General features: G+C 46.1%; 1 protein-coding gene and 1 long non-coding RNA gene across 5 annotated transcripts in view; one reads left to right on the top strand and one right to left on the bottom strand.

Annotated features, from left to right (window-relative positions):
* BEAN1 (brain expressed associated with NEDD4 1) overlaps positions 1-27956 on the bottom strand; it is a 72265-nt gene that overhangs the window by 18728 nt on the left and 25581 nt on the right. For all 4 annotated transcript variants that reach the window (XM_054454627.2, XM_054454623.2, XM_063655249.1 and 1 more), the window contains one exon: positions 6721-6984. Coding sequence is in view for 2 of the 4 variants with exons in the window: in XM_054454623.2 (XP_054310598.1) it covers positions 6721-6984 (264 nt within the window). In the remaining 2 variants the exon portion in view is untranslated. The remainder of the gene's footprint in view (positions 1-6720; positions 6985-27956) is intronic.
* On the top strand, positions 100-6790 carry LOC129015920 (uncharacterized). The gene is made up of 3 exons (XR_008494687.1): positions 100-238; positions 824-896; positions 6524-6790. It is a non-coding gene; the product is annotated as an uncharacterized LOC129015920 (long non-coding RNA).

The raw sequence follows: 27956 nt of genomic DNA, 5'->3' as shown, positions 1-27956 counted from the left end.
GGGCTTGGCATCAGGGGCGGAGCTATAACCTTTCTCTGCTGTGAGTGGCGCTGTTGCCATCCCCATTCTACAGACAAGGAAGCTGATACTCAGGGTCACATACGTGGTGAAGCATGGAGTTGGAATTTATGCACTCTGTATAACCCCAAAGACTGCTCTTCCCACTCCCCTAAACTCTTTTTCCCACTCTTCATATAATAGTGAGTGGAAGAATCTGGATATGCAACTCTATCTGCAGGTACAATTCCAATTCCAGGGTTATATACAGACACCAAGAAAGCTCTCAGAAGAAAATATTCCAAAAATGTTGATGGTGGCCCTGTCCAGATGACAGAGGATCATGACTCTTATTTCTTTTTCTTTTTTTCTTTTCTTTTCTTTTTTTTTTTTTTGAGACGGAATCTCTTACTGTCGCCCAGGCTGGAGTGCAGTGGCACGATCTCGGCTCACTGCAAGCTCCGCCTCCCGGGTCCACGCCATTCTCCTGCCTCAGCCTCCCGAGCAGCTGGGACTACAGGCACCCGCCACCACGTACGGCTCATTTTTTGTATTTTTAGTAGAAATGGGGTTTCACCGTGTTAGCCAGGATGGCCTCGATCCTGACCTCGTGATCCATTCGCCTCGGCCTCCCAAAGTGCTGGGATTACAGGCGTGAGCCACCGCGCCTGGCCTATTTCTTTTTTTATATTTCTTTTCTTATATTGTCTATATTTTTAAGGTTTTCTATAATGAACACACATTACTTTTCTACTAGGAGAAATGAAGTCAATAACATATGGTGTAAAAAAAAGGAGCTGAAATGCGATTTGTTTCTCCTGTTCAGGACACCAGCTGAGAGAATTTTTGGAAGAACTTAGGGAAGAAACTAAGAAAAGACAACAGCACACAGCAACAAGGTGAGGCTGGAAGTTGAACCAGGGCTGCTGGGCTCGGGTGCCAGGTACCCTTCCCCCTACCAGCCAGCATTGCCAGGGAAGGGTTTTTGGGTTCAGGGAGGGTTCCACCTGCAGGGCAGTAGGTGTGCCTGTCACACAGGGATCCCTGGGGAAAGTCAGGGCTGCTTCCTGGACCTGAGAGGAATGACTGGGTGGGCAGCACTGAGAGCTGTTAGGGCTGAAGCAAACTGCTATCTACCCTTTCTTCTTGGGCTGCTTTTTCTTGGACTTCCCAGAGGGGAACATCTTGGGAAAACTGAGGCTGCCCTAAGGTGCTCAGACCCCAAACCTGAGACATCCAGGAGCTGGGCAGAGCTCCTGAGAGACAGCTGGAAAGAAACCCGCACCCTCCACTCCCATTTGAACTTCCCAAATCCCTTCTTTTCCCTTATCTCCTGACTTCCCTGTCAGCACAGACCCAAAGAGTCCAGGACTCCGGAACCCCTGCTTCCCACTTCACATAAGGTGAAACTTCCTCTTTACCCCAATACCTTGGTTCATTATTTAACATCACTCCAAGTTCACTGCCCCTTGACAGGCTCTGGGAGAGGGAGGAAGAGGAACTGGCACTCATGAGCACCTACTGTGCTCAATCTCTATGATCTCATCTACCTCACACCCCACTGGGGGAGGAGAGCAGTGGTTACCCCTTCCACCAGATGAAGAGACCAAGAGTGAAGTCACTTGCTCTAAACCTGCAGAAGTGACAGGAGACAGTCAGCCACCAGATCTCTCTTAAAGCTCGAGATGGAACAGAATTACAGAATTTTCTTTTTCTTTCTTTCCTTCTCTCTCCTTTCTTTCTTCTCTCTTTCTCTTTCTTTCCTTTATTTTTTCTTTCTTTTTCTTTTTCCTTTCTTTCCTTTTTTCTCTCTCTTCTTCCTTCTCTTCTCTTTCTTCTTTCCTTCTCTCTTTCTTCTCTATTTCCCCTCCCTCCCTCCCTCCCTTCCTTCCTCCCTCCCTCCCTCCCTCCCTCCCTCCCTCCCTCCCTCCCTCCCTCTCTCCCTCCCTCCCTCTTTCTTCTTCCTCCCCCACCCCCATCTCATTCTCAAACATTTGTGGCTCCTCTCTGTGTCCGGCTAGACTACAGAAAGGCTCTGTGGGCAGGCAGAAGGCCAACTCTGTCCTGAGGGTGATGGGGAGCCATTGGGAAGTGGTCACAGTCCTGTCACTTTGGTTGCCTTGTGGAGAATGCCTTGGAGGCGCCAGGCTGGTGGCTGGCAGACAGGGACAGCTGACATTAGTGCAGTGGCCTGGGAGCAGGTTTTCTTGGAGAAAGAGATGATGAAAATAGCTCACATTTATTGAGCATGTATTTACCCGTTAGCCAGGTGCTGTGCTAATTTAGTCCTCACAATAACTGTTTGAGGTGGATCCTCTTGTACCAGTTTTATAGACGACTCGCCTGAGGCAAAGAGAGTTTTGGCAGCTTTCCTGAGGATGCACATAGGAAGTAGGAAATCAGGCCTCTGTGGACACCTGGAGCCTGAGGTGCCTGTGGGGCTTCACAGGGTGATGTCCAGGGGACTTCTGGGCACGCAGTTCTGGAGCTGACCTGAGGGCTGGAGCTAGGTAAGGGAGGATGATGGATGGTGTATGAGATAGAGCAGGGAGTGGGTGTAGAGAGAGGACCAGGACCAAGGCGTGGGGTCTGAGGGACCTTGACCTATAAAGGGACAGAGGAGAGGAATCCAAAGCCAGAGGTGTGGGAGAGAGCCAGGAGGGCTTCAGTCCCCAGAGCTGGGGGGCTGTGAGCGTGTATGACAGGTGGAAGGGGCCCAGTGCCAAAGGTTGGGGTTCGCTGGTGCACTGCCCCTCCCTCTTTTTTTATTTATTATTTATTATTATTTTTTTATTTTTTTAGAGACAGGTCTTGCTCTATTGCTCAGGCTGGAGTTCAGTGGTGTGACCGCAGCTCACTGCAGCCTGAAACCCCTGAGCTCAAGCTATCCTCCCATCTTGGCCTCCCAAAGTGCTGGGATTACAGGTGTGAGGCACTGCGCCTGGCGGTGCTGCTTTCATGTTCTCCCACAGCTGCTCACAGTGCGTTTCCCTCTTCCCTGACACCCTCCCAAGGCTCCCAGCAGCCCCTGTGCATCCTCTAGAAGGCCGGGGGAAGGTATGGGGCAACAGCACCTCTGGGCTCCCTGCCAAGGCCCCAGGAGGTGTCAAAGCTGGAGCCGAGAGCAGAAGTGGGGCAGGGAGGCCGGAACCCCACAGGGGTCACCATCACCACAGGCTGCAGTGGGGAAGCCAAGGCCTGACCCCGCTTGGCAGAGCTGTGACCTCAGTCATCCCACCCACCCCAGGGACAGAGCCGAGGCCTCATTCATTGGCACCAGTTCCAAGGCCACCACAGGCTACAGAGGGGCTGGCCTGCCCCTAGGCCCATCTCTTTCCTCTGCGCCAAGGCCAATCCCTCAGCCCTCTCAGCTTGGGAACTACTGTGGGCCCCTAGCGTGCGCTCCAAGATAAGTCATTGAACAAGTTGCTTCTTTGTGCCTCAGTTTCCCAGTCTTAATTTTTTTCTTAATTTTTTAGAGACAGGGTCTCTCTCTGCTGTCACCCAGGCTGGCATGCAGTGGTGAGATCATAGCTCACTGAAGCCTTGACCTGGGCTCAAGGGACCCTCCTGACTCAGCCTCCTGAGTAGATGGGACTACAGGCATGTGCCACCACACCTGGATAATTTTTACATTTTTTTTGTGGAGATGGGGTCTTGCTGTGTTGCCCAGGCTGGTCTCAAACTCCTGGTCTGAAGCGATCCTCCCACCTCGGCCTCCCAAAGTGTTGAAATTACAGGTGTGAGCCATGGCACCCAGCCCAGTTTCCTATTCTTTATTTATTTTTTATTTTTTGAGACAGAGTCTTGTTCTGCCACCCAGGCTGGAGTGCAGTGGCATAATCTCAGCTCACTGTAACCTATGCCTCCCAGGTTCAAGCAATTCTTGTACCTCAGCCTCCTGAGTAGCTGGGATGAGAAGCATGTGCCACCATGCCCGGCTAATTTTTGTATTTTTAGTAGAGACAAGGTTTTGCCATGTTGGCCAGGCTGGTCTTGAACTCCTGACCTCAGATGATCTGTCCGCCTCAGCCTCCCAAAGTGCTAGGATTACAGGCATGAGCCACCGCACCTGACTAGTTTCCTAGTCTTTAAAGGGGGCAACTACATCTTTTGCCTTAAGGATAAAATACGGTGGCTCCTACCTTGCCCATGGAGCGCTTCCTCCAGGCCCGAGCCTGTGTAGGGGCGAGTCACCTGCAGGCCCTGCTCTCATGGATGCAGCACAATCACCCCATGACTGAGACACTGAGGGAGGCATGGGTGCAATGCCGAGGAGGTACAGAGGAGGGGGACACCCATCCAGCTCTGCCTGGTAGGCGCGAGGAGAGGCCAGACAAGCTCCCATAAGGAGGCAGCTTTTGAGTGGGGCCTGGAAGGCTTTTTTCGGTTGGAGAAGCCCAGGGAATGGCAGTCAGGGCAGAGGGAAGAGCCCAGGCAAAGGGCAGAGGCTGGAAGGAGCATGGACAGGGGATTGGAGAGGAGTGAGAGGAGCTGGGCAAGGGCCAGGCTGTGGGAGGGGCAGGCGGCAGACTGACCATCCTGGGTCTGCCCGTCACCCTCCAGGGCTTGGGGTCCTGGGTTTCTCTTGCAGGGGACGGGCATGCTCTGGGCAGGAGCCCTGGACTCTCCAGGCTCAGGTTGGTGATGCAGGGGTGGGACAGGCCCATCCTGGCCTGGGAGTGCTCCTGGCTTGTCTCCTTGGGGAGTCCCTGGCTTCTTGGGAAACTTGCGGAGACTGGGTGGGCTGAGCTTTCCACATCTGTTTTATCCATGCTGAACTTTCTCTTTGATCCTCATTGCTGGACAGTGAGAACAGTCCACTAGCCTGCTGTGTCTTTCCTCAACTGTGGCCACTTGTCCCGACTTATCCCGGGATGTCCCTCTGTGTCTTACATAAGGTTCAGCCTCCTGCTCTTCTGGTTCTCCTAACAGCTTTCCCAGGGGAGCGACATCCAGGTCTGAGTGACACCCACTGTGGCCATGTACGTGTCTGCCGGACACTGCCTTGAGCCCATGGGGCGCCTCCCAGGGGCGTCTCCCCGACACCTCCAGCTCCCTTCCCGGGCAGTGCTGTGCAGCGGGCAGCCTGTGGGTGCCAGGTCAGGCTGTCTAGGCTCAAGTCTGGGATCCACCACTTGCTGGCTGAGTGATCCCACCTGGTTACTTAATCACTACAGCCTCAACTTTTCGATCTGTCAGTTGGAATGATGATAAAAGGTAGGACTTTTATCATCTCACTAGGACTATGGTGAGGATTTTGCAGTGAGATTATGTGCACAGACAGCACCAGGCATCCAGCAAGCACTCCTTACTCACTGGCCATTACTACCAGGCTCCTGTTCACCAACTCCAGCTACCCATCAGTCCCCTCCTTAACCAGTTAACTCTGAAAAAGGACAGGAAATACCCCAAAACTGGCTAATCAGGGTGTGTCTGGGAGGGGGAGGAGGGGCCCCAAAGGCCAGGGCTGATCAGATCAAATTCAATCTATTTTAAAAATGTTTCCTATCTTTCTTTTCCCCAAGCTTTTCCTGCCTTGGAGGGGGAGACGCCTCAGGTCTGGCCGTGGCTCTGGCTCCTAGGAGATTGGCATCACTTCACCCTGCAGTGTGAAGGGTGCCTACTGCTGTTAAGCACCTCCAAGGTCCTGCTTTTCTTTTCCCTATCTGGTGGGTGGCCTTGGACCTAGGCAGAGGCCCCTGAAGGCCTGTGGATGGTGATTTGGGAAGGAAGAGTCTGGCTTTTTCCTGACATTGAAAATCGTCTGAGAATGGAATGCAATTGAATTTTTTCCTGCTGCCTTAGACAGCTGGCCCCTTCCAGGAGTGACACAGTCAGGTGGCTGCGTTCTGTAAAAAGTTCAGGCATTCTGGCCACATGCACAAATTTGGGACTTGTCACCCAAGAATTAGCCACCAACTCTGTTTAAGGGTGATCCCAACAACTGGGAGACCCTCAGATCAGTCCTATTTGCACTCTGCTGACTCTCACCAGGGATAGTTTTATTCACTCATCATTCATTCTGTAAATTCACCCATTCACTTATTCATATATTCACCCCCATCAACCCATGCAACTGCCCACCTATTTATCTTTCCATTTGTCCACTCAACCCTCCCTTCCATCCCTCCACTCAGGCATAACACTCAATCCACCCATCTATCCATCCCTCCATTTTCTCATTCATCCATCCTTTCATCTACCCATTTATCCATTCATACCCTCCACCCATCCATCTCTCCACCTATCCACTGACTCTTCCACTCAACCTCCATCTATCCATCGCCTCACCCCTCACCCATCCATTTTCCTACGAGTCCTTCTCCCTTCTCACCCATCCATTCCTCTCTTCATTCATCCACTCATCTCTCCATCCATCCATTCATCCATCCATCCATCCATCCATCCATCCATCCAGACGCCAGCTGGACTAGCCCTTGGTGCAGCCTGGACCAACAGTGGCAGGGGAGCAGTGACACACTCTCCCTCTGACCTTCAGCCTCACTCTGAGTTTCTCTCTTAGCAGTCACCTGGGTCTCTCATGTCACTGAGAACATTATGGTGGGCACCTGTGAGCTCTTCCTGACTGCCCAAGACTTCTAGGATGCTTTCCTGACCACCCTGCTCCACCCAGGGCAGAGTTGCCAACTCCTTGATGCCTCCTGTGTTGCAATTGCAATCAGATGAGGTCCCAGGGCCCCAGGGTGGGCAGCAGCTCACCGTAGCCGTGCTCGTACTCTCGGTGTCGACGCCGGCGGTGGTGATGGTGGTGGTGGTGGTGGCGGCGGTGGCGGTGGTGGTGCCGCTGAAGCCGGGCCTGCCTGTCCCTGCGGATGCTGCCCACAATGATGGTGATGCAGGAGAGGATGATGACCACACCTATGACAGCACTCGCCACCAGCACGGGGGACACGAGCAGATGGCTGTGCTCCGAGCTCTCTGAGAATGTGGGGTAGAAGTAGCTGGTGCGGTTGTATCGTGCTACTGTGGACAGAGAGAGAGGACACTGAGCTGGAGCCCAGGCCTGCCACACCCCTTCCTCCTCTGCCCCTGCTGCCCTGTGAGCTGTTGCTCCCTAAATAAATGGAGGAGGGTCTGGGCTCAGGCCCACGGACTCTATCCTGGCTGCTTCTGGGAGGGAGAAGGAGAGCAGCACCTCACTCCGCTGCCTGCAGGAGCCTCTGGTAGTGAGGGCTGACTGTCCCTCCTCTCCTCTGAAGCCTCTGCCCACAAGCTGAACTACCTCACAGATAGGAAATGGGAAGCTCAGAGATGGCAGTGGACTTGCCCAAAGTCACCCAGCAAATTAGTGGTAGAGCTGAGGCTTGAATCCAAGACGCTTAGAGCTGGACAAGTTGAAAGGTCAACATGATTTTACCAATGTCTTAGGAAGCGGTGGGGGATGCACAGGGGGACAGAGTATGAGGAACGATTCTGCCGGCTTCAGGCAGGCCTGGGGCTGTGGGCTGAAATTGACCCAGATGCGTCAGGGGGTTGGATCAGATGAGAGAGTTTCCCAGAAGAGGTAAGGCCAAGGTGATCTTGGAGGGTGAGGATGAGTTAGCTCAGGGAAGGCAGGGAGAGGTATTCGAGGAGGGACAAAGGCACAGAAGGGTGGAGGGGACTTCCAGGGAGGATGTGGTGTGGTGGGAGCAAGGGCAGTAACCTCCTCCAGGACTAACAGCTGGATCCTTGAGAGTCCTACGGAAAGAAGCTCCTGGGGATGGGTGACTTAGTCCTCCCACCGGAAAAGATGCTGGGGCCTTGGGATCTGGGTCCTGGGGAGGGGTCAGAGTCAGCTAGGGGCAGCCATGGGCACCCACTGCCTCACTTGGACAGTCAGCTCCTCATTAGTGAGTGTCTTGGAGTGCCACTGAATTCCCTCCAACTCAGCCCTGCAACTCAGGATGCAACTTTCTCCTTTCACAGATGGGTGGACTGAGACTCAGCGCTGGGAAGTGACTGGCCCATGGTCGCTCAGTTACTCCACGGCAGAGCTAAGCTAGAACCCAGATCTGGCTTCAAAGTCCAGTGCTTGCTCTCTTGCCCTCAGTGCCTCTCCTGCTCTCAGTGCAAACCCTTCCTGAGGCTGTCAGCCAGATCTCTGAACAGCAGTAGGGAGCCAGCTTCAGACATTCAATGAACCACAGGGTCACCGGCAAGCACCAGGAAGGTCAGATCTTTACTAGGCTCTGTTCTGAGAGGGGTCCCCTTGCACGTTCTCCCAGAGCCCATGTTCAAACCCCAGCTTTGCATTTGTTACATATGATCATGTCTGGTTTCCAGGGCTTGTGTTTGATCACTCTCTGTGTCCTCAAACTCAACAATGGGGCTGGGCACTCCAAAGTTTCCTAATGCGTGTATTGAGTGAGTAGCTCCAGTCTTGAGACCAGATGGGGAAATGGCAGGGAGGCCTTGCGATGCCTCAGGAGAGTAAGGCCTCTGTCTTGGGTGGTAATCAAGGAGAGCGTGGGTGGCCACCTGCCTGAGTAGCTGTAGGAGGGCTTTTTCCCAGGTGAAGGCCTGGCCATCTACCAATCAGAGGCTTGACACTCAGCTGTGATCGTTTCTCCTTCCCATATGTTTCTAGCACTGACTCCAAAAGCCTCAACCACACTCAACCTAGGTCAGGAACAGGTGGTAAAGCACAAACTCGGGACCTTAGCTGGGGCTAGAAACATGCCCTTGGGGCAGGTGTGGCCCATGCTGGTGGCTCTTGCAGCCTACTAGCCTTCATCAGGAGGGAGTGAGATGGAGGCCCTAGTGTCTGGGCCAGTATGTCATCTCACTCTTGAGAGCCAAGCCTTTGCTGAAGTTCACTGTAAGACGCTCCCCAGGAGAGGCATGCACTGGAGTGAGGGAGCGCCCTAAGGCTTTGGTTGGACATGCATGCTTCCTGACTCTCCGATGTGAGAATGCGGGGTGTGGAGACAAGAGTGACTCCATCTTGGATGCTGATATAGTTTGGCTGTGTGTCCCCATCCAAATCTCACCTTTAATTGTAATCCCTATAATCCCCATGTGTTAAGGGCAGGACCAGGTGGAGGTAATTGAACCTTGGGGGCAGTTTCTCCCATGCTGTTCTCGTGATAATGAGTGAGTCTCATGAGATCTGATGGTTTTATAAGTGTCTGGCATTTCCCCTGCTTGCACTCATTCTCTCTCCTACTGCCCTGTGAAGAGGTGCCTTCTGCCACGATTGTGTGTTTCTTGAGGCCTCCCCAGCCATGTGGAACCGTGAGTCAATTAAACCTCTTTTCTTTATAAGTTATCCAGCCTCAGGTATTTCTTCATAGCAATGTGAGAATGGACTAATACAGATGCTAATCCGCCATGTTGACTTCTGATTAGCCTTGGTCCTCTGAAAACCTCCTGATTCTCACTTTATTTACTGTCTTTAGCGTAAGAACATGTCAGCCTTGATGTTATTGCACAAATTATAGGTTATGACGCATGTAGCATTCTTGCCTGTTCTGGAGGGCTGCCTTTAATTGTCTTGCACAGAGCATGTATACCCTTTCCCTATGATATATAAGCCCTGGGTCTGGGGAGCAACAGTGTGGAGATCTACCTGTTTTGCTGCTCTCCAAGACTACACTTCCATCCTTAAGTTCCCCAAATAAATCACTCTGTACTGACAAATTAGATTTGTCTGCCTCACTTTGTGGCTTCTTGGCTACTTCTGCATTTGGGGGTTGATTTGCATATATGGCCTTTTAAAGAACAGTGGGTTATAAAAATTCCTGGAATTCTTTGAGGTCAAACACAGGCCACTGTTTTCAGAGCTCCTGCTATGTGTAGGATAAGTGATAAGAGCTCATTTCATTCTTGGAGCTATTTCATCCAATTCTCCCCATTTTACAGGTGAGGACACTGAAGCTCAAAGAATTTTAAGTGACTCATCTGTGGTTAGACAGCCAGTACATAGCCAAGCCAGACTCTCTCTGGGCCTTGGTCTCCCCAGTAAATCATAAGGAGCTGGATAAGAAGTTCTCTGATATATAAGAAAAATAGCACAAAAAGGGGGATGAGGGAATAGAGTTATATAGGAGTAACTGGAGTAACTTAATTCTCATTGGAATGAAGTTAGTATAAATATTAAGTAGATTCTGATGAGTTCAGATGTATATGGCAAGCCCTAGAGCAACCACTAAGGACATAACTCAAATATACTGAAAAAATCATTAAAGAAATTAAAATATTACAGTAGAAAATATTCACTTGAAGCAAAAAGGAGAAAAAGAGAAACAAAAAAGACATGAGACATATACAAGACAAAAAACAAAATGGCAGATGTAAATCCAACTGTATGAAAAGCATTAAATATGATTGATTAAATAATCCCATCAAAAGGAAGAGGTTGTCAGAATGGGTAAAAAACAGAATCCAACTACATACTGTCTATAAGAGTCTCATTTGTGAACCAAAGACACAAATAGGTTGAAAGTAAAAGGATGGAAAGAGAAATGCCAAGCAAATTGCAATAATAAGAAAGCTGCAGTGGCCATAATATCAGAAAAAATAGACTTTAAGACAAAAAAAGTTACTAGAGATAAAAGGGTCATTTTATAGTGATAAAGAGTTAATCCATCAGGAAGTTATAACAATTATAAACATATATGCACCTAACAATAGAGTCCCCAAATTCATGAAGCAAAGTTTAATAAATTGAGGGAAAATACAATAAAACAATAATAGTTGGGGACTCCAATATTCCATTTTTAATAAGGTATAGAGAAACTAGGCAGAGACCAATCAGGAAATATAAGATTAGAACAGCATTATACACAAACTAGACCTAACAGACATCTATAGAATGCTTCACCCAACAACAGCAGAATATGCATTCTTCTCAAGCACATGTGGAACATTTTTAAGGATAGGCCATATGATAGGCCATAATACAAGCCTCAATAGATTTTAAAATGATTGAAATTGTACAAAGTATGTTTCTGGTTATAATAAAATAAAATCTGAAATTAATAAAAAGAAATTTGTGAAATGCACAAATACATGGAAATTAAACAGCACACTAATAAATAGTCAAAGACAAAAGCATAAAGGAAATTAGAAAATACTTTGAGATAAGTTAAAATGACATCACACTAAAACTTGTGAGACGCAGGCTTGGCGCAGTGGCTCATGCCTGTAATCCCAGCATTTTGGGAGGGTAAAGTGGGTGGATCACTTGAGGTCAGGAGTTTGAGACCCGCCTGACCAAGATGGTGAAACTCCGTCTCTACTAAAAATACAAAAAGTTTACCCGGGCGTGGTGGTGGGTGCTTGTAATCCCAGCTACTTGGGAGCCTGAGGCAGCAGAATCACTTGAACCTGGGAGACGGAGGTTGCAGTGAGCAAAGATCGTGCCACTGCACTCCAGCCTGGGCAACAAGAGCAAAACTCCATCTCAAAACAAAAACAAAAACAAAACAAAAAACTTGCAGGATGCAGCTAGTGCAGTGTTTAGAGGGAAATTTATGTATGTAAATGTCTACATTAAAAATGAAAAAAGATCTCAAATCAACAACCTAACCTACCTTAAGATACTGGAAAGAGAAGAGCAAACTAAAATCTGAAGTGGGCAGAGAGAAGGAAATAATACAGATTAGAGTTTTAGAGTGGAAATTAGTGAAATATAGAAAAACAATAGAGAAAGCCAATAAAACCGGAAGTTTTTTTTTTTTTTTGAGACAGAGTCTCGTATTTTCTCCCAGGCTGGAGTGCAGCTGCAACCTCTGCTTCCCAGGTTCAAGTGATTCTCCTGCCTCAGCCTCCTGAGTAATTGGGACCATAGGTGTGAGCCACCACGCCCAGCCCAGAAGTTGGTTCTTTAAAAAGATTAACAAATTTGGCCGGCTGCGGTGGCTCACGCCTATAATCCCAGCACTTTGGGAGGCCGAGGTGGGTGGATCACTTGAGACCAGGAGTTCAAGTCCAGCCTGGCCAACATAGTGAAACTCCATCTCTACTAAAAATACAAAACCAGGTGTGGTGGCACACACCTGTGGTCCCAGTTACAGGTGTTACTACAGAGCTTACAGAAATAAGAATTTTCAGGGAATACTATGAACAACTGTATGCCAACAAACTGGGTAACTTGGATAAAATGTGCAAATTCCAAGAAATACACAAAAGTAAGGAAAAAGACTTAAAAAGAAACAGAAACTCTGGTGAGGCCTATCACAAGCAAAGAGATTGAATTATTAACACGAGAAAGTTTTCAGCTTCTTTTTCCAGAAAGAAAATCCCAGGACCAGATAGCTTCATTGGAGAATTCTACCAAAAATTTACAGAAGAAATAATAACTTTAATGCATATAGGATTTCAGTTTGGGATGATAAGAAGAGTTCTGGAGATGGATAGTGTTGATGGCTGCATAGCAATGTGAATGTACTTAATACCAGCCAACTGTATACTTAAAAATGGTTAAAGTGATAAATTTTATGTTATATATATTTTATCACAACAGAAAAAGCTAAAAAGGAAATAATATCAATTTCCATAAACTTTTCTAAAACATAGAAGAGGAGGGAACACTTATCAACTCATTCTATAAGGCCAGCATTACCCTGATACCAAAACTAGACAAGGACATTACAAGAAAAGAAAATTACAGAACAATATCTCCTAGGAATATAGATGCAAAAATCCCCAACAAAATACTAACAAATTGGATCCAGTAATACATAAAAGGGATTATACACCAGGACTAGATACGATTTATCCGGGGAATGCAAGATTGGTTTAACATCCAAAAAATCAATTAATGTAATATACCATATCAATAGACTTTAGGACAAAAACCACATGATCAAAACAGATACAGAAAAATATGACAAAATTGAATTCTCCTTCTTGATAAAATCACTCAACAAACTAAAAATAGAAGGGAACTTCCTCAACCTGATAAAGGGCATTTATGAAAGACAGATAACATGGTGCTTAATGGTGAAATACTAAAACCTTCTCCCTATGATCAGGATCTAGACAAGAATGTCCACTTTTGCCACTTCTATTCAACATTATATTGGAGATTCTAGCCAGGGCAATTTAGGCAAGAAAGTGAAATAAAAAGCATCCACATTGTAAAGGAAGAAGTAAAACTACATTTGCAGATGACATAATCTTGTATATAAAAAATCCTAAGGAATTCATTAAAAAACTATTAGAACTAATAAATTCAGCAAGGTTGCAAGATATAAGACTGATAGATAAAAATCAATAGTATATTTATATGGTAGCAATGACCAAACCTAAAATGAAATTAAGAATGAAATAGAAGTAAATTTAACTAAAGAAATACAAAACTTAGGCTGGGCACAGTGGCGCACACCTGTAATCCTAGCACTTTGGGAGGCTGAGGCGGGTGGATCACCTGAGGTCAGGAGTTTGAAACCCGCCTAGCCAACATGGTGAAATCCGTCTCTACTAAAAATACAAATAAAATTAGCCAGGTGTGGTGCCAGGCACCTGTAATTCCAGCTACTCAGGAAGCTGCGGCAGGAGAATCATTTGAGCCCGGGAGACGGAGTTTGCAGTGAGCCGAGATCGCGCCACTGCACTCCAGCGTGGGTGATAGAGCGAGACTCTGTCTCAAGAAAAAAAAAAAAAAGTACAAAACTTATATTCTGAAAACTCCAAAACATTTTCAAAAGAAATTAAAGACCCAAATAAATAGAAAGACATCCCATGTTCATGTTTCAGAAGACTAAATATTGTTAAGATGATAATACCCCCCAAATTCATCTGAAGATTCAACACAATGCTGATCAAAGCCCCAGCCTGCCTTGCAGAAACCGAAATGATCTTAAGCTGATCTTAAAATTCACGTGAAAATTCAAGGGACCAAACAGCTAAAATAACCTCAAAAGAAGAACAAAGTTGGAGGGGACACATTTCCTGATTTCTAAACTTACTACGGAGCTACTGTGATCAAGATAGTGTGGTACTAGCATGGAGATAGACATATAAATAAATGGACTAGAATTGAGAGTTGAGAAACAGACCCTCATATTTATGGTCAGTGGATTTTCAGCAAGGGTGCCAAGACAGTTAAATGGAAGAAAGAATAGTCTTTTCAACAAATGGTGTTAGGACAACTGAATGCTTACATTCAAAAGAATGAAGTTGGATTCCCTACATAATATACAAAAATTAACTGAAAATGGATTAAAGACTTAAATGTATGACCTAAAACTATAAAACTCTTAGATAAAAACATAGGGATAAGTTGTCATGATTTTGGATTTGGCAAATGATTCTTAGATATGACACCAGAAGCACAGGAAGCAAAAGAAAAATAGATAAACATCAAAATTAAAAACTAGTGCATCAAAGGACACCTTCAAGAAAGTGAAGAGACAGTCGGTAGAATGGGAGAAGATATTTGTGTATCACTTATCTCATAAGGGGCTTTTACCTAGAATATGTAAAGAGCTATTACAACTCAATAATAAAAAGACAACCCAATTAAAAATTGTCAAAAGATCTGAATAGACATTTCTCCAAAGAAGATACAATTGGCCAGTAAGCACATGAAAAGTTGCCAAACATCATTAGCCATCAGAGAAATGCAAATCAAAGCCACAATGAGATACCATTTCACACCCAGTAGGATGGCTATAATAAAAAAGACAGATAATGCCAAGTGTTGGTGAGGATGTGGAGAAATGGAAACCCTTATAAACTTCTGGTGGGAATGTAGAATGGTACAGCTGCTTTGTGAACACAGACTGGCAGTTCTCAAATGGTTAAACATAATTATCACATGATCCAGCACTTGCACTCCTAGGCATATACCCAAGAAAAATGAAAACATAAGTCCACACAAAAATTTGTACATGAATATTCATGGTAGTCCTGCAATTTGTACACGAATATTCATGGTAGTCCTGCAAAGTACATGGTGCACAGCTGCCTCTTTCTCATCCTTTAGATCTTTCCTTAAAAGTCAGTTCCTCAGACAGGTTGCTCCTGATTGACCTCCACCCCACTATATATCACGCCATGTGTTTTCTTTGAACAGCAGTCATCACAATCACTAAACATCCTGCTTATTTATTTGTTTACTTGTTTATTAAATTGCGATGTCTTTGGATTCCCTGTCCACCTCATTTGATTGTTAGATCTTTGAAGGCAGATATCTCATCTGTCCTGACTTTTTTCTTTTTTTTTTTGAGACAGTTTTGCTCTTGTTGCCTAGGCTGGAGTGCAATGGCGCGATCTCAGCTCACCGCAACCTCTGCCTCCCGGGTTCAAGCAGTTCTCCTGCCTCAGCCTCCCAAGTAGCTGGGATTATAGGCATGTGCCACCATACCTGGCTAATTTTGTATTTTTAGCAGAGACAGGGCTTCACCATGCTGGCCAGGCTGGTCTCGAACTCCTGACCTCAGGTGATCCACCCGCCTCGGCCTCCCAAAGTGCTGGGATTACAGGTATGAGCCACTGCCCCTGGCCTTGTCCTGACTCTTTTATTGCACGAATCTGCAGCGCCCAGCCAGGTGCTGGGCACATAATAGGTGCTCATTAAATATTTATTGGGTGACTGAGTGAACTGCAGAGAACTTAGTTGGCTCTGTGTCTGTCTCTTCATTAGTCTAGAATTCAGTTTCTTCTCTATTTTTTGACTGATTGTGACACCTTGAGTTTTGGATGAAGTGCCAACCTCTAACTTTTATTCCCTTGGCTACTGTAAACTAAAGATTATAATTTTTCTTCAAGACTCCCAGAGAAAAGGTGGCAAGGTGAGGCTCTCCTCCATCTTTTTCTTGCAGGCAATGGAGTCAGTTTAATTTGGCTTGTTTGACCTCAACTTAGGAGAAATCTAGTCCTTGTCTGGTGAATCCATAGCATACCTGCCACCACTTTCTAAGTCTATGCCAGTGGCAGACATTACCAATCGAACATGGTTCTCTTTCCAGTTTGGTTCAGAAGGCAGACTCGGCATCCTTCTCAACACAGCACTCCATGCTGTGACTACAACTGGCTAGAGCTGGTTATGAAATGGAGCTTTTGGCTACCACTCAACTAGCATGATCCCGGTCCTCCCTGCTACCACTCCTGAGCCAATGGCCACTCTGATTGCTCTCTGCCATGCATCCTCTCACCTTCAGAGCCCAGGGCAGGACTTGGGAATGTTAGGGATATCAGCCCTCCTTAGGGAGGGTAGTGTGAGGGGCTCACACTGCTGTAAAATAGTGGGCTGGCTCCAAGAATCTTGTCCCTGATGGGGCTCTGGAATGTCTTCTGACCCCAGATGTGGGCTGGGACACACTGGTCACCCCATGATCCCCCAGGACCCCTGGCCATGGCAGGGTTGCAGGTGCTTAGACTGCAAACCTAGAGTTGGATGTGCGTGCGTTTGTGTGTGTGTGTGTGCGCGCCTGCCTGCCTTGCACAGCACGCAGAACCTGCCTCTGGGACCAGCCCCATGGGGTCACCTTGAAGATGCCCCTCCCTTCACCTGCCTCAGCAGCAGATGAGAGCCTTGCCCTTGTATAGCAGCACCAGGCTCATTACCAGCTGGGCGGGAGATGGCATCATCCCTGCCTGCAAGATGGAGCCAGTTGGTGCAGGCATCTGCCTGCTTGGATGGCTAGGAAATTAATCTCCCAGTCACCACAACGGCAGAGGTAGGCGCTGCTTTAAATTATGAGGGAAATTCTTCCAATTTCCATACCAAGGGCCTATTTTATCAAAAAGATAAATATGACTGCAGAGAAATAACATGATGACAATCCCCCTTCCCACCCCCAGCCTCCCTGTCCCCCTGTACCAGCTGCGGCAAGGATAGAAGATGAAACAAGCTTTGCCTCCTTCCTGGACTTTCTTCCCAAGCAGTTTCTACAAAGGTGCTCATGATCCAGTGGAAACCTCAAAAAAATAGGCTCCTCTCTGAGATACCACCTCCCCCCCATGCCAGCATGAGTAATTACCATCTCCTGAGCACCTACTGTATTGTATGCCTTACACCATACATGGTACTTGTCACGTACCATATTATCTCATTTAATCCTCATGATGGTCTATAATGGGATTCCCCAGTTAACAGGTAAGGAAACAGCCTCAGAGAGGTTAAGTAACTTTCCCAAGGTCACTCAGCCCCACAGATAGAGACCTGGGTCAGTGAAAAACTGAAGCCCTGTGCTCTTAGCCAATATGCTATTCTGTGGCTACCAGGCACCGTGCACTGGGAGTTCTGATTTCTTAAATCTTGTGAAGGGAAAATGCTCTTCTCCCCAAAATGATGTTTTGCTTCTTCTGAGCCACTTGATATATAGCCAGAGCCAGCCATGACCTGGGGCTATTCAGGATGAAGGCGTATCAACAGCTGAACATTGCAATAAGATACCAGGATTCCAGAGATGGGAGCCTGTGTGTCTCAGGAAGAGACGGGCCACAGCAGGCAGGTGCTTGGGGAGAAGCAAATCATCCAGGGACGTGCGAGGACCTCCTGTTCTGTATCTGTTCTATCTCTGGGTATGTCCTAGAGATGTTCTAGATTGCAGGTAGGGACCCATGGGTGATTTTACTGAGGAAGAACAAGGATAACGATAAGATAGCTCTCACTGACAGCACTTACTGTACGTCCATCAGGCTCTAAACTCTTTTCATGCATGCTTCTCTCATTTAATCTTCACAGCAGCCCTGAGAGGTGGAGAGTGTCTTTCCTCCATCTTACAGATAGGGAAGCTGAGTACAGAGCTGGTTAAAGTGGTGAGCCTGGAATGCTCTTTGTAATTCTTGAACTGGCACTCTCCAGCGCTCTGGTTCCACAGGGACTGCGAACGCCAGGAGGGTGAGGCCTGTGTCTCTCTCTCGTCACCCCATTTGCCTAGGATACTGGGCAGGGCTAGTGCAGAGAGGAAGCTCAGGAGCCATTTGAATTGGACCAGGGGCAGTCTGTGACTGGTTGCTTGGTGTGCACGGTGTGCCTGAGTGCATCTCAGGGGAACTGCTCCCAGTCACCCATTGGCCCATCCTTCCATCCATCACCCACCCAACCCCCACAGCCCAATCGTGGGATCCACAGACATTTACAAGCAGTGGCAGATTGTCGGAACAGAGGAAGTGCTTTCAGCCAGAAGAGCAAGTCAGGACTTAAAGAGTCCTGGTCTGGAATGGGCTACCCATCAATGATAAATCGGTCTGGCAAATTCCATTATAGGAGAACCTTGGGGCCCTGCTGAGGACTTGATGCATTTGAGGAATCATAAGAGAGGAGGAGGCTGGAGAGAAGCCTGCTGGGGGCTAAGTTTGGAGGGGCTTGCAGGGGCCATACCGTGAGGGATCTTGAAGGTCACATCAAGAGACTGTCCTTTGGGACAGGTGCAGTGGCTCACGCCTGTAATCTCAGCATTTTGGGAGGCCGAGGTAGGTGGACCACCTGAGGTCAGGAGTTTGAGGTCAGCCTCGTCAACATGATGAAAACCTGTCTCTACTAAAAATACAAAAAATTAGCCTTGCGTGGTGGCAGGTGCCTGTAATCCCAGCCACTCGGGAAGCTGAGGCAGGAGAATCGCTTGAACCCAGGAGGCAGAGGTTGCGGTGAGCTGAGATTGTGCCACTGCACTCCAGCCTGGGTGACAGAGTGAAACGCCACCTCAAAAGAGAAAAAGGAAAAAAAGAGAGAGAGATTGTCCTTTTCCCCAAGGGCAAAGAGGGTCGTGGTCAGAATGTTTTAGGAGAGCCTCTGGTTGCAGATGGAGGACAGAATGGGCAGAGGCAGGGTTCGGGGCAGGAGACCAGGGAGGAGGCTGCAGCGAGGGTCCTCATGAGCCTGGAACTCGGGCTAGAGGAAGCTGAGCCCACGGCCCCTGCTCTGCACAGAGGTGAGCACAGAGCTGAGTACGGCTTGGATGAGCACACTTGATGCCACAGAATGACACTGCAGGGAGTTCCTTAGCCTCTCCAATTAGTTGTCCTCTGAGCAGGCTTCAGAGACAGCCCTGGTATTATTCCCATTCCACAGATGGGACCCCAAGTCCTCTGACGAGGCAGCAGTGGTACCTGGGTCCATGGGCCTCTGCTATGCAAGGCAGAAGCCAGCTTTGGCTCCTCCAGCTTCTAGTCCAGGGCTGGGACTGGGAACTCCATGGAATCAGAAGGTCCTAAATGCAAAAAGGTCCTTTTGCAGACCTGGATGTGGGAGTGAGTCTGGGGCTTGCTTCCTCTCTGTGTGGATGCCATTGTCACTCTCATTTACAGATGAGGACATTTTGTCTTGGTGAGCTAAAGTTATGTGTTCAAGATTGCCCACCTAGTTTTGTGGCAGATCTGGGGTTTGAACTCAGGTTTATCTGATAATTTATCAAACAGTAGCATAGAGCAGAAGAAGAGAGCAGGATTTTGTAGGGCTGAGGGGTTTGGGGGTGGGGGCCGGAGAACTGGGCTCTGTTCCTCGTTCTGTCACTCATTCACTGTGTGACCTTCGGCATGCCCCTTGCCCTCTCTGAACCTGCTGGCTGTTTGAAGAGGCACTGATTATTCAACTCCCTCCAGGGTAGGAGGGAAGGGGGCCAAAAACTATGAGGGGAGGGAATGAGATCCAGGCCTGTATCAGGTGGCTTAGGTCAGGGCTGGCTCCAGTGTGGGGAACCTGGGGAACATTAAGGGCAGGGAAACTGAGGCAGACCATCACTCCCAAGTCCTTGCTGAGTGTAGCATGGAGGCAGCTCCACAGTCATTCTGTCTGGGTTCAGGGAAGTGCTCTTTGCAGCCTGAAGCTACCTGAGCTGCAGTGACAAAGGGAAGGAACAGAGATGCAAAAGTGCTGACTCAGCACCTTCAGACTGCCAATCCTGCCCACTCTCTCAGAGATGCTGGTTAGAGGGAGAAGGGGGGCCAAGGACTCAGAACTAATGGATGGCTCCTGTCACAAAAATTCCAAAGACATTTGTCACAGGTCCACTTCCCTGGCAAGTCTGGCCTCATCAGTACACTCTTCCTCCACTGCTGAAATGGACAGGGTCAGGCGTGGAGTCATTGGAGGGAGTGTAGGGAACATGACTCAGGCACCATTTTCCCTCTGTTCACCATTGGCTGGTCCCATCCTCCAAGCAGGGACTTCAAGAAGGGCTGGGGGAGGGGACATGGCAGGGCAGAGCTCATTGGTTTGGATACTTCTGAGTCTCTTCTGCTGCTGTTTTTTTTTGGGGCAACTTTTTAGCTCACTTGCTGATATCTGTCCTCTGGTCACCAGGAGACTGATAGAGGGATGTTGGATGTTTGGGGACAGGCCAGGGACATCTCAGAGAGGAGGACACAGAAGGGCTGGGTCTCGAAAGATGAACTAAGCATATCAGGATCAGTAAAGGGAGAGAAGAGCATGGGCAGGAACACAGAGGGGTGAGCCTGTAGGATGTCACCTTGACGGCAGCTGAACATTTGGATCATGGGGTGAGGAAAAGGATACTTGTGTTCAGACTACTTCTTACAATGGGGATGCATCTCTACAAGAAGTCAACTAATGTCTTGTCATGGTCCTTGCCACCTGACATTTGTGGCATTGGGAGCGGGGCAGATTACAGTGAACAGGAGACATGGAAGGTGAAGTCATATACCTATTCATCAGTCCCTATTCAACAATCCTCCATCAATTCACCCAGCCAGCAAATCATCCATCCTCTCAGGCATTTACCTATCTATGCATCTACTCAACATCCACTCAATCATCCACTTATCCATCCAACCATTAATCATCCATCCATCCGTCATTCATCCATCCATCCACCCATCCCCTCACCAATACTCACCAAATGCTTAATCCATGCCTGGATATATGCTAGACACTGGGAACACAAATATGAGTCAGACTAAAATGGACCTCTCAAACTGGGGAAAGCAAGAGGTCCCACACAGCTGCCCTGGCACTGTTCCCTGCTCCCACCTCTGCTTCCATCTGTTTAGTGTGTCAGAGTGAACAGGAGAGCACTTCACTGCCAAATAGAAGCTTTTCAACCATTGTGTTAAAACATAACTGGAAAAATACAAGTGACCACCCACAAACCCTTAATGGTTCTGTAAATGTAAGATGAAAGCAATTCATTCCACTATTAAGATACATTCTGCCACTTAAGTTTATTTAAATAAACTCACTAAGATTAACGCACATATTCCTCTGCGTATCTAACTTCCTTAAGTTTACCACCTTGTCATCATTCACTAAGGTTTTAACTCCATCTTAAAGAAGAACTTACTTATTGGCTGAAAAACTCACTGAAACAATTTCACAGATTACTTTTCTCTATTTCTGCAGAGGAAATGGCAAACTGGTTGACATCACAGAACCAAGCCATAGTAGAATTAAACATTCCACTTGAACCCACACCAAGCTCTCATTTTCTTGCTAGAATAATGACTGGACTCAACCTGTTCATATTCTCTTCCCTTCCATCACCACCTAGAGTTGGCTCTTGGGCCATTTTCCACAAAGAGCTCAGAGGCTTTTATATATATATAAAATGCCAGTGGAGTTACTGTGCATGCCTGATAAGTAGGAGACAGTGGAATTGGGTTGAGAAGCAGATTCTCAGGGGCTGGCTGGGCCCACCTACCAGCTAGGGGATTTGCTCCCACACCCCAGCTTGCATTTTGCTACTCAAAATCGTGGCTCAGAAAAATGACCTTTGACTATAATATGGACTTTCCAGGAAGCTAGTGAATAATTGACATGTAAAATGTTAAATTCATGAATGCTGCGAATTTTCATCAGCTATCCCACCCAGGGGAGAGAGAATATTTACAAAGGATTGTGTGAAGGCCATGTCATCCACACGCTGCTCTGCACAGTAAAGGTTTTAGTCCTTGGAACAAGTTCAACCAGCCTAGACCTGTGTTCCTAGGCCACAGTGACTGAGCCTCCTTCCCAAGAATGAGCTTCCTGGAGTTGGGCTTTGCCTTATGCCCAGAGCCTGTATTGAGGGGACTAGCTTAAGAAGTAGCTTTATCATAGCCAGGAGCAGTGGCTCACACCTGTAATCCCAGCACATCGGGAGCCTGAGGTGGGCGGATTGCTTGAGCGCAGGAGCTCAAGACCACGCTGGGCAATATGGTGAAATCCTGACTCTTAAAAAAAATACCAAAATTAGTTGGGCATGGTGGTGTGTGCCTGTAGTCCCAGCTGCTTGGGAGGCTGAGGTGGGAGGATCACTTGAACTTGGGAGGTCGCGGCTGTGGTGAGCTGTGACTGCACTACTGCACTTCAGCTTGGGCAATAGAATGAGACTCTGTTTCAAAAAAAAAAAAAAAAAGGTAGCTTTATTATAAGTGTGTTGTTGTAAGTATTGTCCACTATACCTCTCAGTATCCCTAGGTAAGACTCCATGTAAGAAATTTCTCCAAGATATGAGGGCCAGGGAAAGCTTTTCTTTCTCCAAAAGAGCTACTTTCTCCTCATAGACCATGAGAATCATGTAACTGATCCTCTTTGCTGTTTTGCTTTGGCCTCCAGGAAGCTCAGAGACACTCTGTAGCTCAACTTCAAAAGGAAAGGAAACCAGTCCTTCTTTGGCTCTCTGGTGCTAGTTAGCATCATTCAACACAGCCAATTTACAAATTCCCTCTGTGATTCAGATTTGGGAGAATGAGCCAACTTATGGTATGTGCAGGTCACCATTACATTACTTGCTGTTGTAGCTGTGAATAATCATCATGATTTGGGGGTGTTTCTTGCATTGCTCTAAAAGCTATTGGGAGAGGATGTACCTGGAAGTGGTAAATGCAGTGTTTAAGAGCCTGGCTTAGTGACACCGACCAGGGTATTTAACACGTATGTACCTTAGCTTCCTCATCTTTAAAAGAGTAATGACCACTCACAGTGTTTCTGTGAGGATTAAGGGAGATAATTTAGCAGTCCATACATGCAACTATAAAGCTGGACAAAACTGTCAAAGTACCATTGCAGTTCTCTGGAAATTGATCAAAGGCATACAATGAACTGAGAAGCACCTAGTATGAAAAAGACTAAGCAAAGTCATGTCTAAATAATTAAAGAAGAGTAGAATGACAATGTCTCAATGAATAGAGAATCTTAATAGACAGAAATTACAATAAATAACCAAATGTAAATTCTGATTTGAAAAATATAACTCAAATAAAAAATCACTGGAGGGATTCATTGGCAGATTTGAGATGGCAGAAGAAAGAACAGATGAACTTGAAAATGAATCGATTAAGAAGTAATCCAACGTGAAGAAGAGGGAGAAAAATGGATTGAAGAAAAAAATCAACAGAGACTTAAAAACTTCTGGAACAACATCAAGCATAGCAAAGTATGTGTAATGGGAGTCCTGGAAGGAAAGGAGAGAAAGGGGATGAAAAAATATTTGAAGAAATAATGGTGACAATTCCCCAAGTTTGACAAAAAAACCTACATATCCATGAAATTCAACAAATCCCATGTAGAATAAACACAAAGAGATCCACACCTACACACATCACAGTCAAACTACTGAAAGCTAAAGACAAAAGACAAAGAGAAATCATGAAAGCACCAAGAGAAAAACAGCTCATCACAAACGGGGAACAACAATATGATTAATGGTTAATGTCTAATCAGAAACAGTGGAAGGCAGAAGGCAGTGGAATGACATGTTCAAAGTGCTAGGAAAGGCTGGGCATAGTGGCTCATGCCTGTAATCCCAGCACTTTGGGAGGCTGAGGCGGGTGGGTCACTTGAGGCCAGGAGTTCAAAAGCAGCCTGGCCAACATGGTGAAACCCCATCTTTACTAAAAAATACAAAAGATTAGCTGGGCATAGTGGCACACACCTATAATCTCAGCTATTCAGGAGGCTAAGGCACAAGAAATGCTTGAACCCGGGAGGTGGAGGTTTTACAGTGAGCTGAGATCACACCACTCCATAAAACAAAATAATCCCAAAGTGCTAGGGAAAAAAAAAAAAAAAAGAAAAAAGAAACAAGAACAAAAACCAAAACTAAACCAAGAAGAGTTCTTTCTTTTTTCTTTTCTTTCTTTTCTCTCTCTCTTTTTTTGAAACGGGGTCTTACTGTGTTGCCCAGTGGTGCAATCTCGACTCACTGCAACCTCTGCCTCCTGGGCTCAAGTGATCCTCCTGCCTCAGCCTCCTGATTAGGTCCCCTCCTGGGACCACAGGTGCACCCCACCATGCCTGGCTAATTTTATGTATTTTTGGTAGACATGGGTTTCGTCATGTTGTTTAGGCTGGTGTTGAACTCCTGAGCTCAAGTGATTTGCCCACCTCAGCCTCCCAAAGTGCTGGGATTACAGGTGTGAAACACTATGCTCGGCTCAAAGAAGAGTTCTATATTAGCTAAACTATCCTTCAAAATTGAAGGTAAAACAAAGACATTTCCAGAAAAAAAAAAAAAAAGATTTTGTTGCTAGCGGATATGCCTTATGATAATTACTAAAGGTAGTCTTTCAGGCTGAAAGAAAATGATTGATGCTAGATGCTACTTAAATCTGAAGGAAGAAATGAAAAGTTCTGGATATGGTAAATATATAGGTAAATATCAAAAGTTCTCACTACATCTCTTTCTCATTTATTCTCATAACTTCTTTAAAAGACATACGATTATATAAACAATAATTATAATACCATTTTGTTGGACTTATATATATAGGTGTAATATATATTACAATGAAAGCACAAAATTGGGGAGAGGAAAATGAAATATATTGGCAAGGTTTCTATATCTTATTGGATTTGAGTTAATATTACACCGAAGTAGATTGTGATAAAGTAAGATGCATATGTAATCCCTATATAACCATTAATTAAATAATTAAACAGGAAAGGCCAGGCACGGTGGCTCACACCTGTAACCCCGTCTCTACTAAAAAATACAAAAAAAAAAATTAGCCGGGTGTGATGGCGTGCGGCTGTAGTCCCAGCTACTTGGGAGGCTGAGGCGGGAGAATGGCGTGAACTCAGGAGGTGGTGCTTGCAGTGAGCCGAATTCGCGCCACTGCACTCCAGCCTGGGCAACAGAGCGAGACTCTGTCTCAAAAAAAAAAAAATAATAATAATAATAATTAAACAGGAAAAAAACCCCAAAAGAATCAAAATAGTACATTACACATGTTTAACACAAAAGAAGGAAGTAAAGGAAGAGCAGATAAACAAAAAAGACGTGAAACAAAAAGAAAACAAATAGCAAAATGGCTGATACATCTAACCGTATCAACATTTATATTTTATTAAATTAACTTGTGTTTTAAAAAAGATATGAATGGTGGCCGGGCACAGCTGCTCATGCCTGTAATCCCAGCACTTTGGGAGGCTGAGGTGGGCGGATCACTTGAGGTCAGAAGTTCAAGACAAGCCTGGCCAACATGGTGAAACCCTATCTGTACAAAAAATGCAAAAATTAGCCAGGCGTGGTGGTGAACGTCTGTAATCCCAGTTACTCGGGAGGCTGAGGCAGGAGAATCGCTTAAATCCGGGAGGCGGAGGTTGTAGTGAGCCAAGATTGTGCCACTTGCGCTCCAGGCTGGGTGATAGAGTGAGACTCCATCTCAAAATAAAAAAACCAAAAAAACCCCCCAAAACACAAAGATATGAATGCAGCCTAGGCAACACAGCAAGACCCCTATCTCTATAAAAAGTAGAAAAAGTTAGCTGGGCTTGGTGGTGTGTGCCTATGAGGATTGCTTAAGCCTGGGAGGTCTATATAGAGCCATTGAACTCCAGCGTGGGTGACAGAGTGAGATCTCGCCTCACCAAAAAAAAAGAAAAGGAAGATATATGAATGGATTAATAACTCCACTTAAAGGGCAGAGATTGTCAGAGTAAATAAAAAGACAAGACCTACTTGTATGCTGACTGCAAGAAACACACCTGATTCAAAGACACAAATAGTTTGAAAATAAAAGGATGGAAGGAGATATAGCATACAAACAGCTTGAGTGGTTATGCTGATATCAGACAAAATAGACTTTAAGGCAAGATATATATTTCTAGAGACAAAGACATTTCATAATAACAAAAAAGTCAACATATTAGGAAGATATAGAAACTATATATGTATTATATATGCACTTAACAAGCCCCCCAAAACATGAAGTAAAAACTGTGAGAATTGAAAGAAGATATAGATAATTCAACAATAATAGTGGAGATTTTAATGTCCCAATCTCAATAACTGACAAAGCAATTAGAAACTCAGCTAGGATACAGAAGACTTGAATGACGCTATCAACCAGTGTGATATTCATAGAAGCCTTCACCAACTGAAGATTACTCATTCTTTTCAAGTGCACGTGAGACATTCTCCAGGATAGACCATGTATGGGCCATAAAACAAGTCTCAATAGATTTAAAAAGATTTAAATCATACAAAATATGTTCTCTGACCACAATGGAATTAGAGATCCAAAATAGAAAAATATCCGGGAAAACCCCAACTATTTAGAAATTAGGCCGGGCGTGGTGGGCTCATGCCTGGAATCCCAGCACTTTGGGAGGCTGAGGCAGGAGGATCACTTGAGGTCAGGAGTTCGAGACCACCCTGGCCAACATGGCAAAACCCTGTCTCTACTAAAAATACAAAAATTAGCCAGGTGTGTTGGCACGTGCCTGTAATCCCAGCTACTTGGGAGGCTGAGGCAGGAGAATCATTTGAACCTGGGAGACAGAGGTTGCAGTGAGCTGAGATCGTGCCACTGCACTCCAGCCTGGGCAACAGAGCAAGGCTTTTTACCCGCCCCCCCCCCTCCCCACACACACACAAAGAAATTAAACTACATGCTTCTAAATAATCTATAGGTCAAAGAAGAAATCACAATAAAAATAAAAATATATTTTAGGCCAGGCACGGTGGCTCATGCCTGTAATCCCAACACTTTGGGAGGCCAAGGTGGGAGGATTGCCTTAGCCCAGGAGTTTGACACGAGCTTGGGCAACATAGTGAGATCCTGTATATACAAAAAATAATAAAAAGCCGGCCATGGTTGTGTGTGCCTATAGTTCCAGCTACTTGGGAGGGTTAAAGTGGGAGGATCGCTTGAGCCCGGGAGTTTGAGATCAGCCTGGGCAACATAATGAGACGCTGTATCTACAAAAATAATAAAAATTAGCTGGGTATGGTGGCACATGCCTATAGTCCCAGCTACTTGGGAGGCTGAAGTGGGAGGACTACTGGAGCCCAGGAGTTCAAGGTTACAGTGAGCTATGATTGCACCACTGCACTCCAGCCTTTTGAAGCCTTTGTCTTCAAAAAACAAAACAAAACAATGTGTGTGTGTGTGTATATATATATATATATATATATATAGAACAGAATGAAAAAAACACAACATAGTATCAAAATTTATGGAATTCAGCGAAAGCAATGCTTAATGGGAAATTCATAGCTTTAAATACTTATATTAGAAAAGAAGAAAGGAAAAGAAGAAAGGCCTCAACTTGAAAACCTAAGCTTTCATGTTAAGAAACTAGAAAAAGAGTAAACAAAACCCAAAGCAAGTAGAGGAAGGAAATAATAAAGATGAGAGCAGAAATCAACGAACTAGAAAACAGAAAAGCAACAGAGAATATCAATGAAACCGAAAGTTGTTTTTTTGAAAAGATAAAATTTACAAATCTTAGCAGCCTTATGAGGTAGGTGCTAGTAATCTGATTTAATAGATGAGGGTACTGAGGCTCAGGAAGGTGAAGTGACTTGCCCAACATCACAAAGACAATTTTTAGTTTCGGGGAGGGAGACAGGATTTGAACCTGGTGCTAACTGACTCCATAGCCCAGGGAATAATATGATATCCTCTCTCCATCCTGGGGAGCTGTGTGTCCCTTCCTTACTCTGGGACTGTACAGTTGAGCACTGGGGTAAGTGAGTCTGCCATGTGAGGTGCCATGAGGATTGGGAAACCAAGCTATGAAGCCAACCATCTCTAAACCCCATCCTCCTTTTCTCTACACTCTGGAATGTCTGTCCTGCAAAAAGCGTCTAGAAATTTCCCCAATAAACACTCAC

The sequence above is a fragment of the Pongo pygmaeus genome, chromosome 18, assembly GCF_028885625.2.
Source record: "Pongo pygmaeus isolate AG05252 chromosome 18, NHGRI_mPonPyg2-v2.0_pri, whole genome shotgun sequence".
Taxonomy (NCBI): domain Eukaryota; kingdom Metazoa; phylum Chordata; class Mammalia; order Primates; family Hominidae; genus Pongo; species Pongo pygmaeus.
This window is presented reverse-complemented; position numbering and strand designations above follow the sequence as displayed.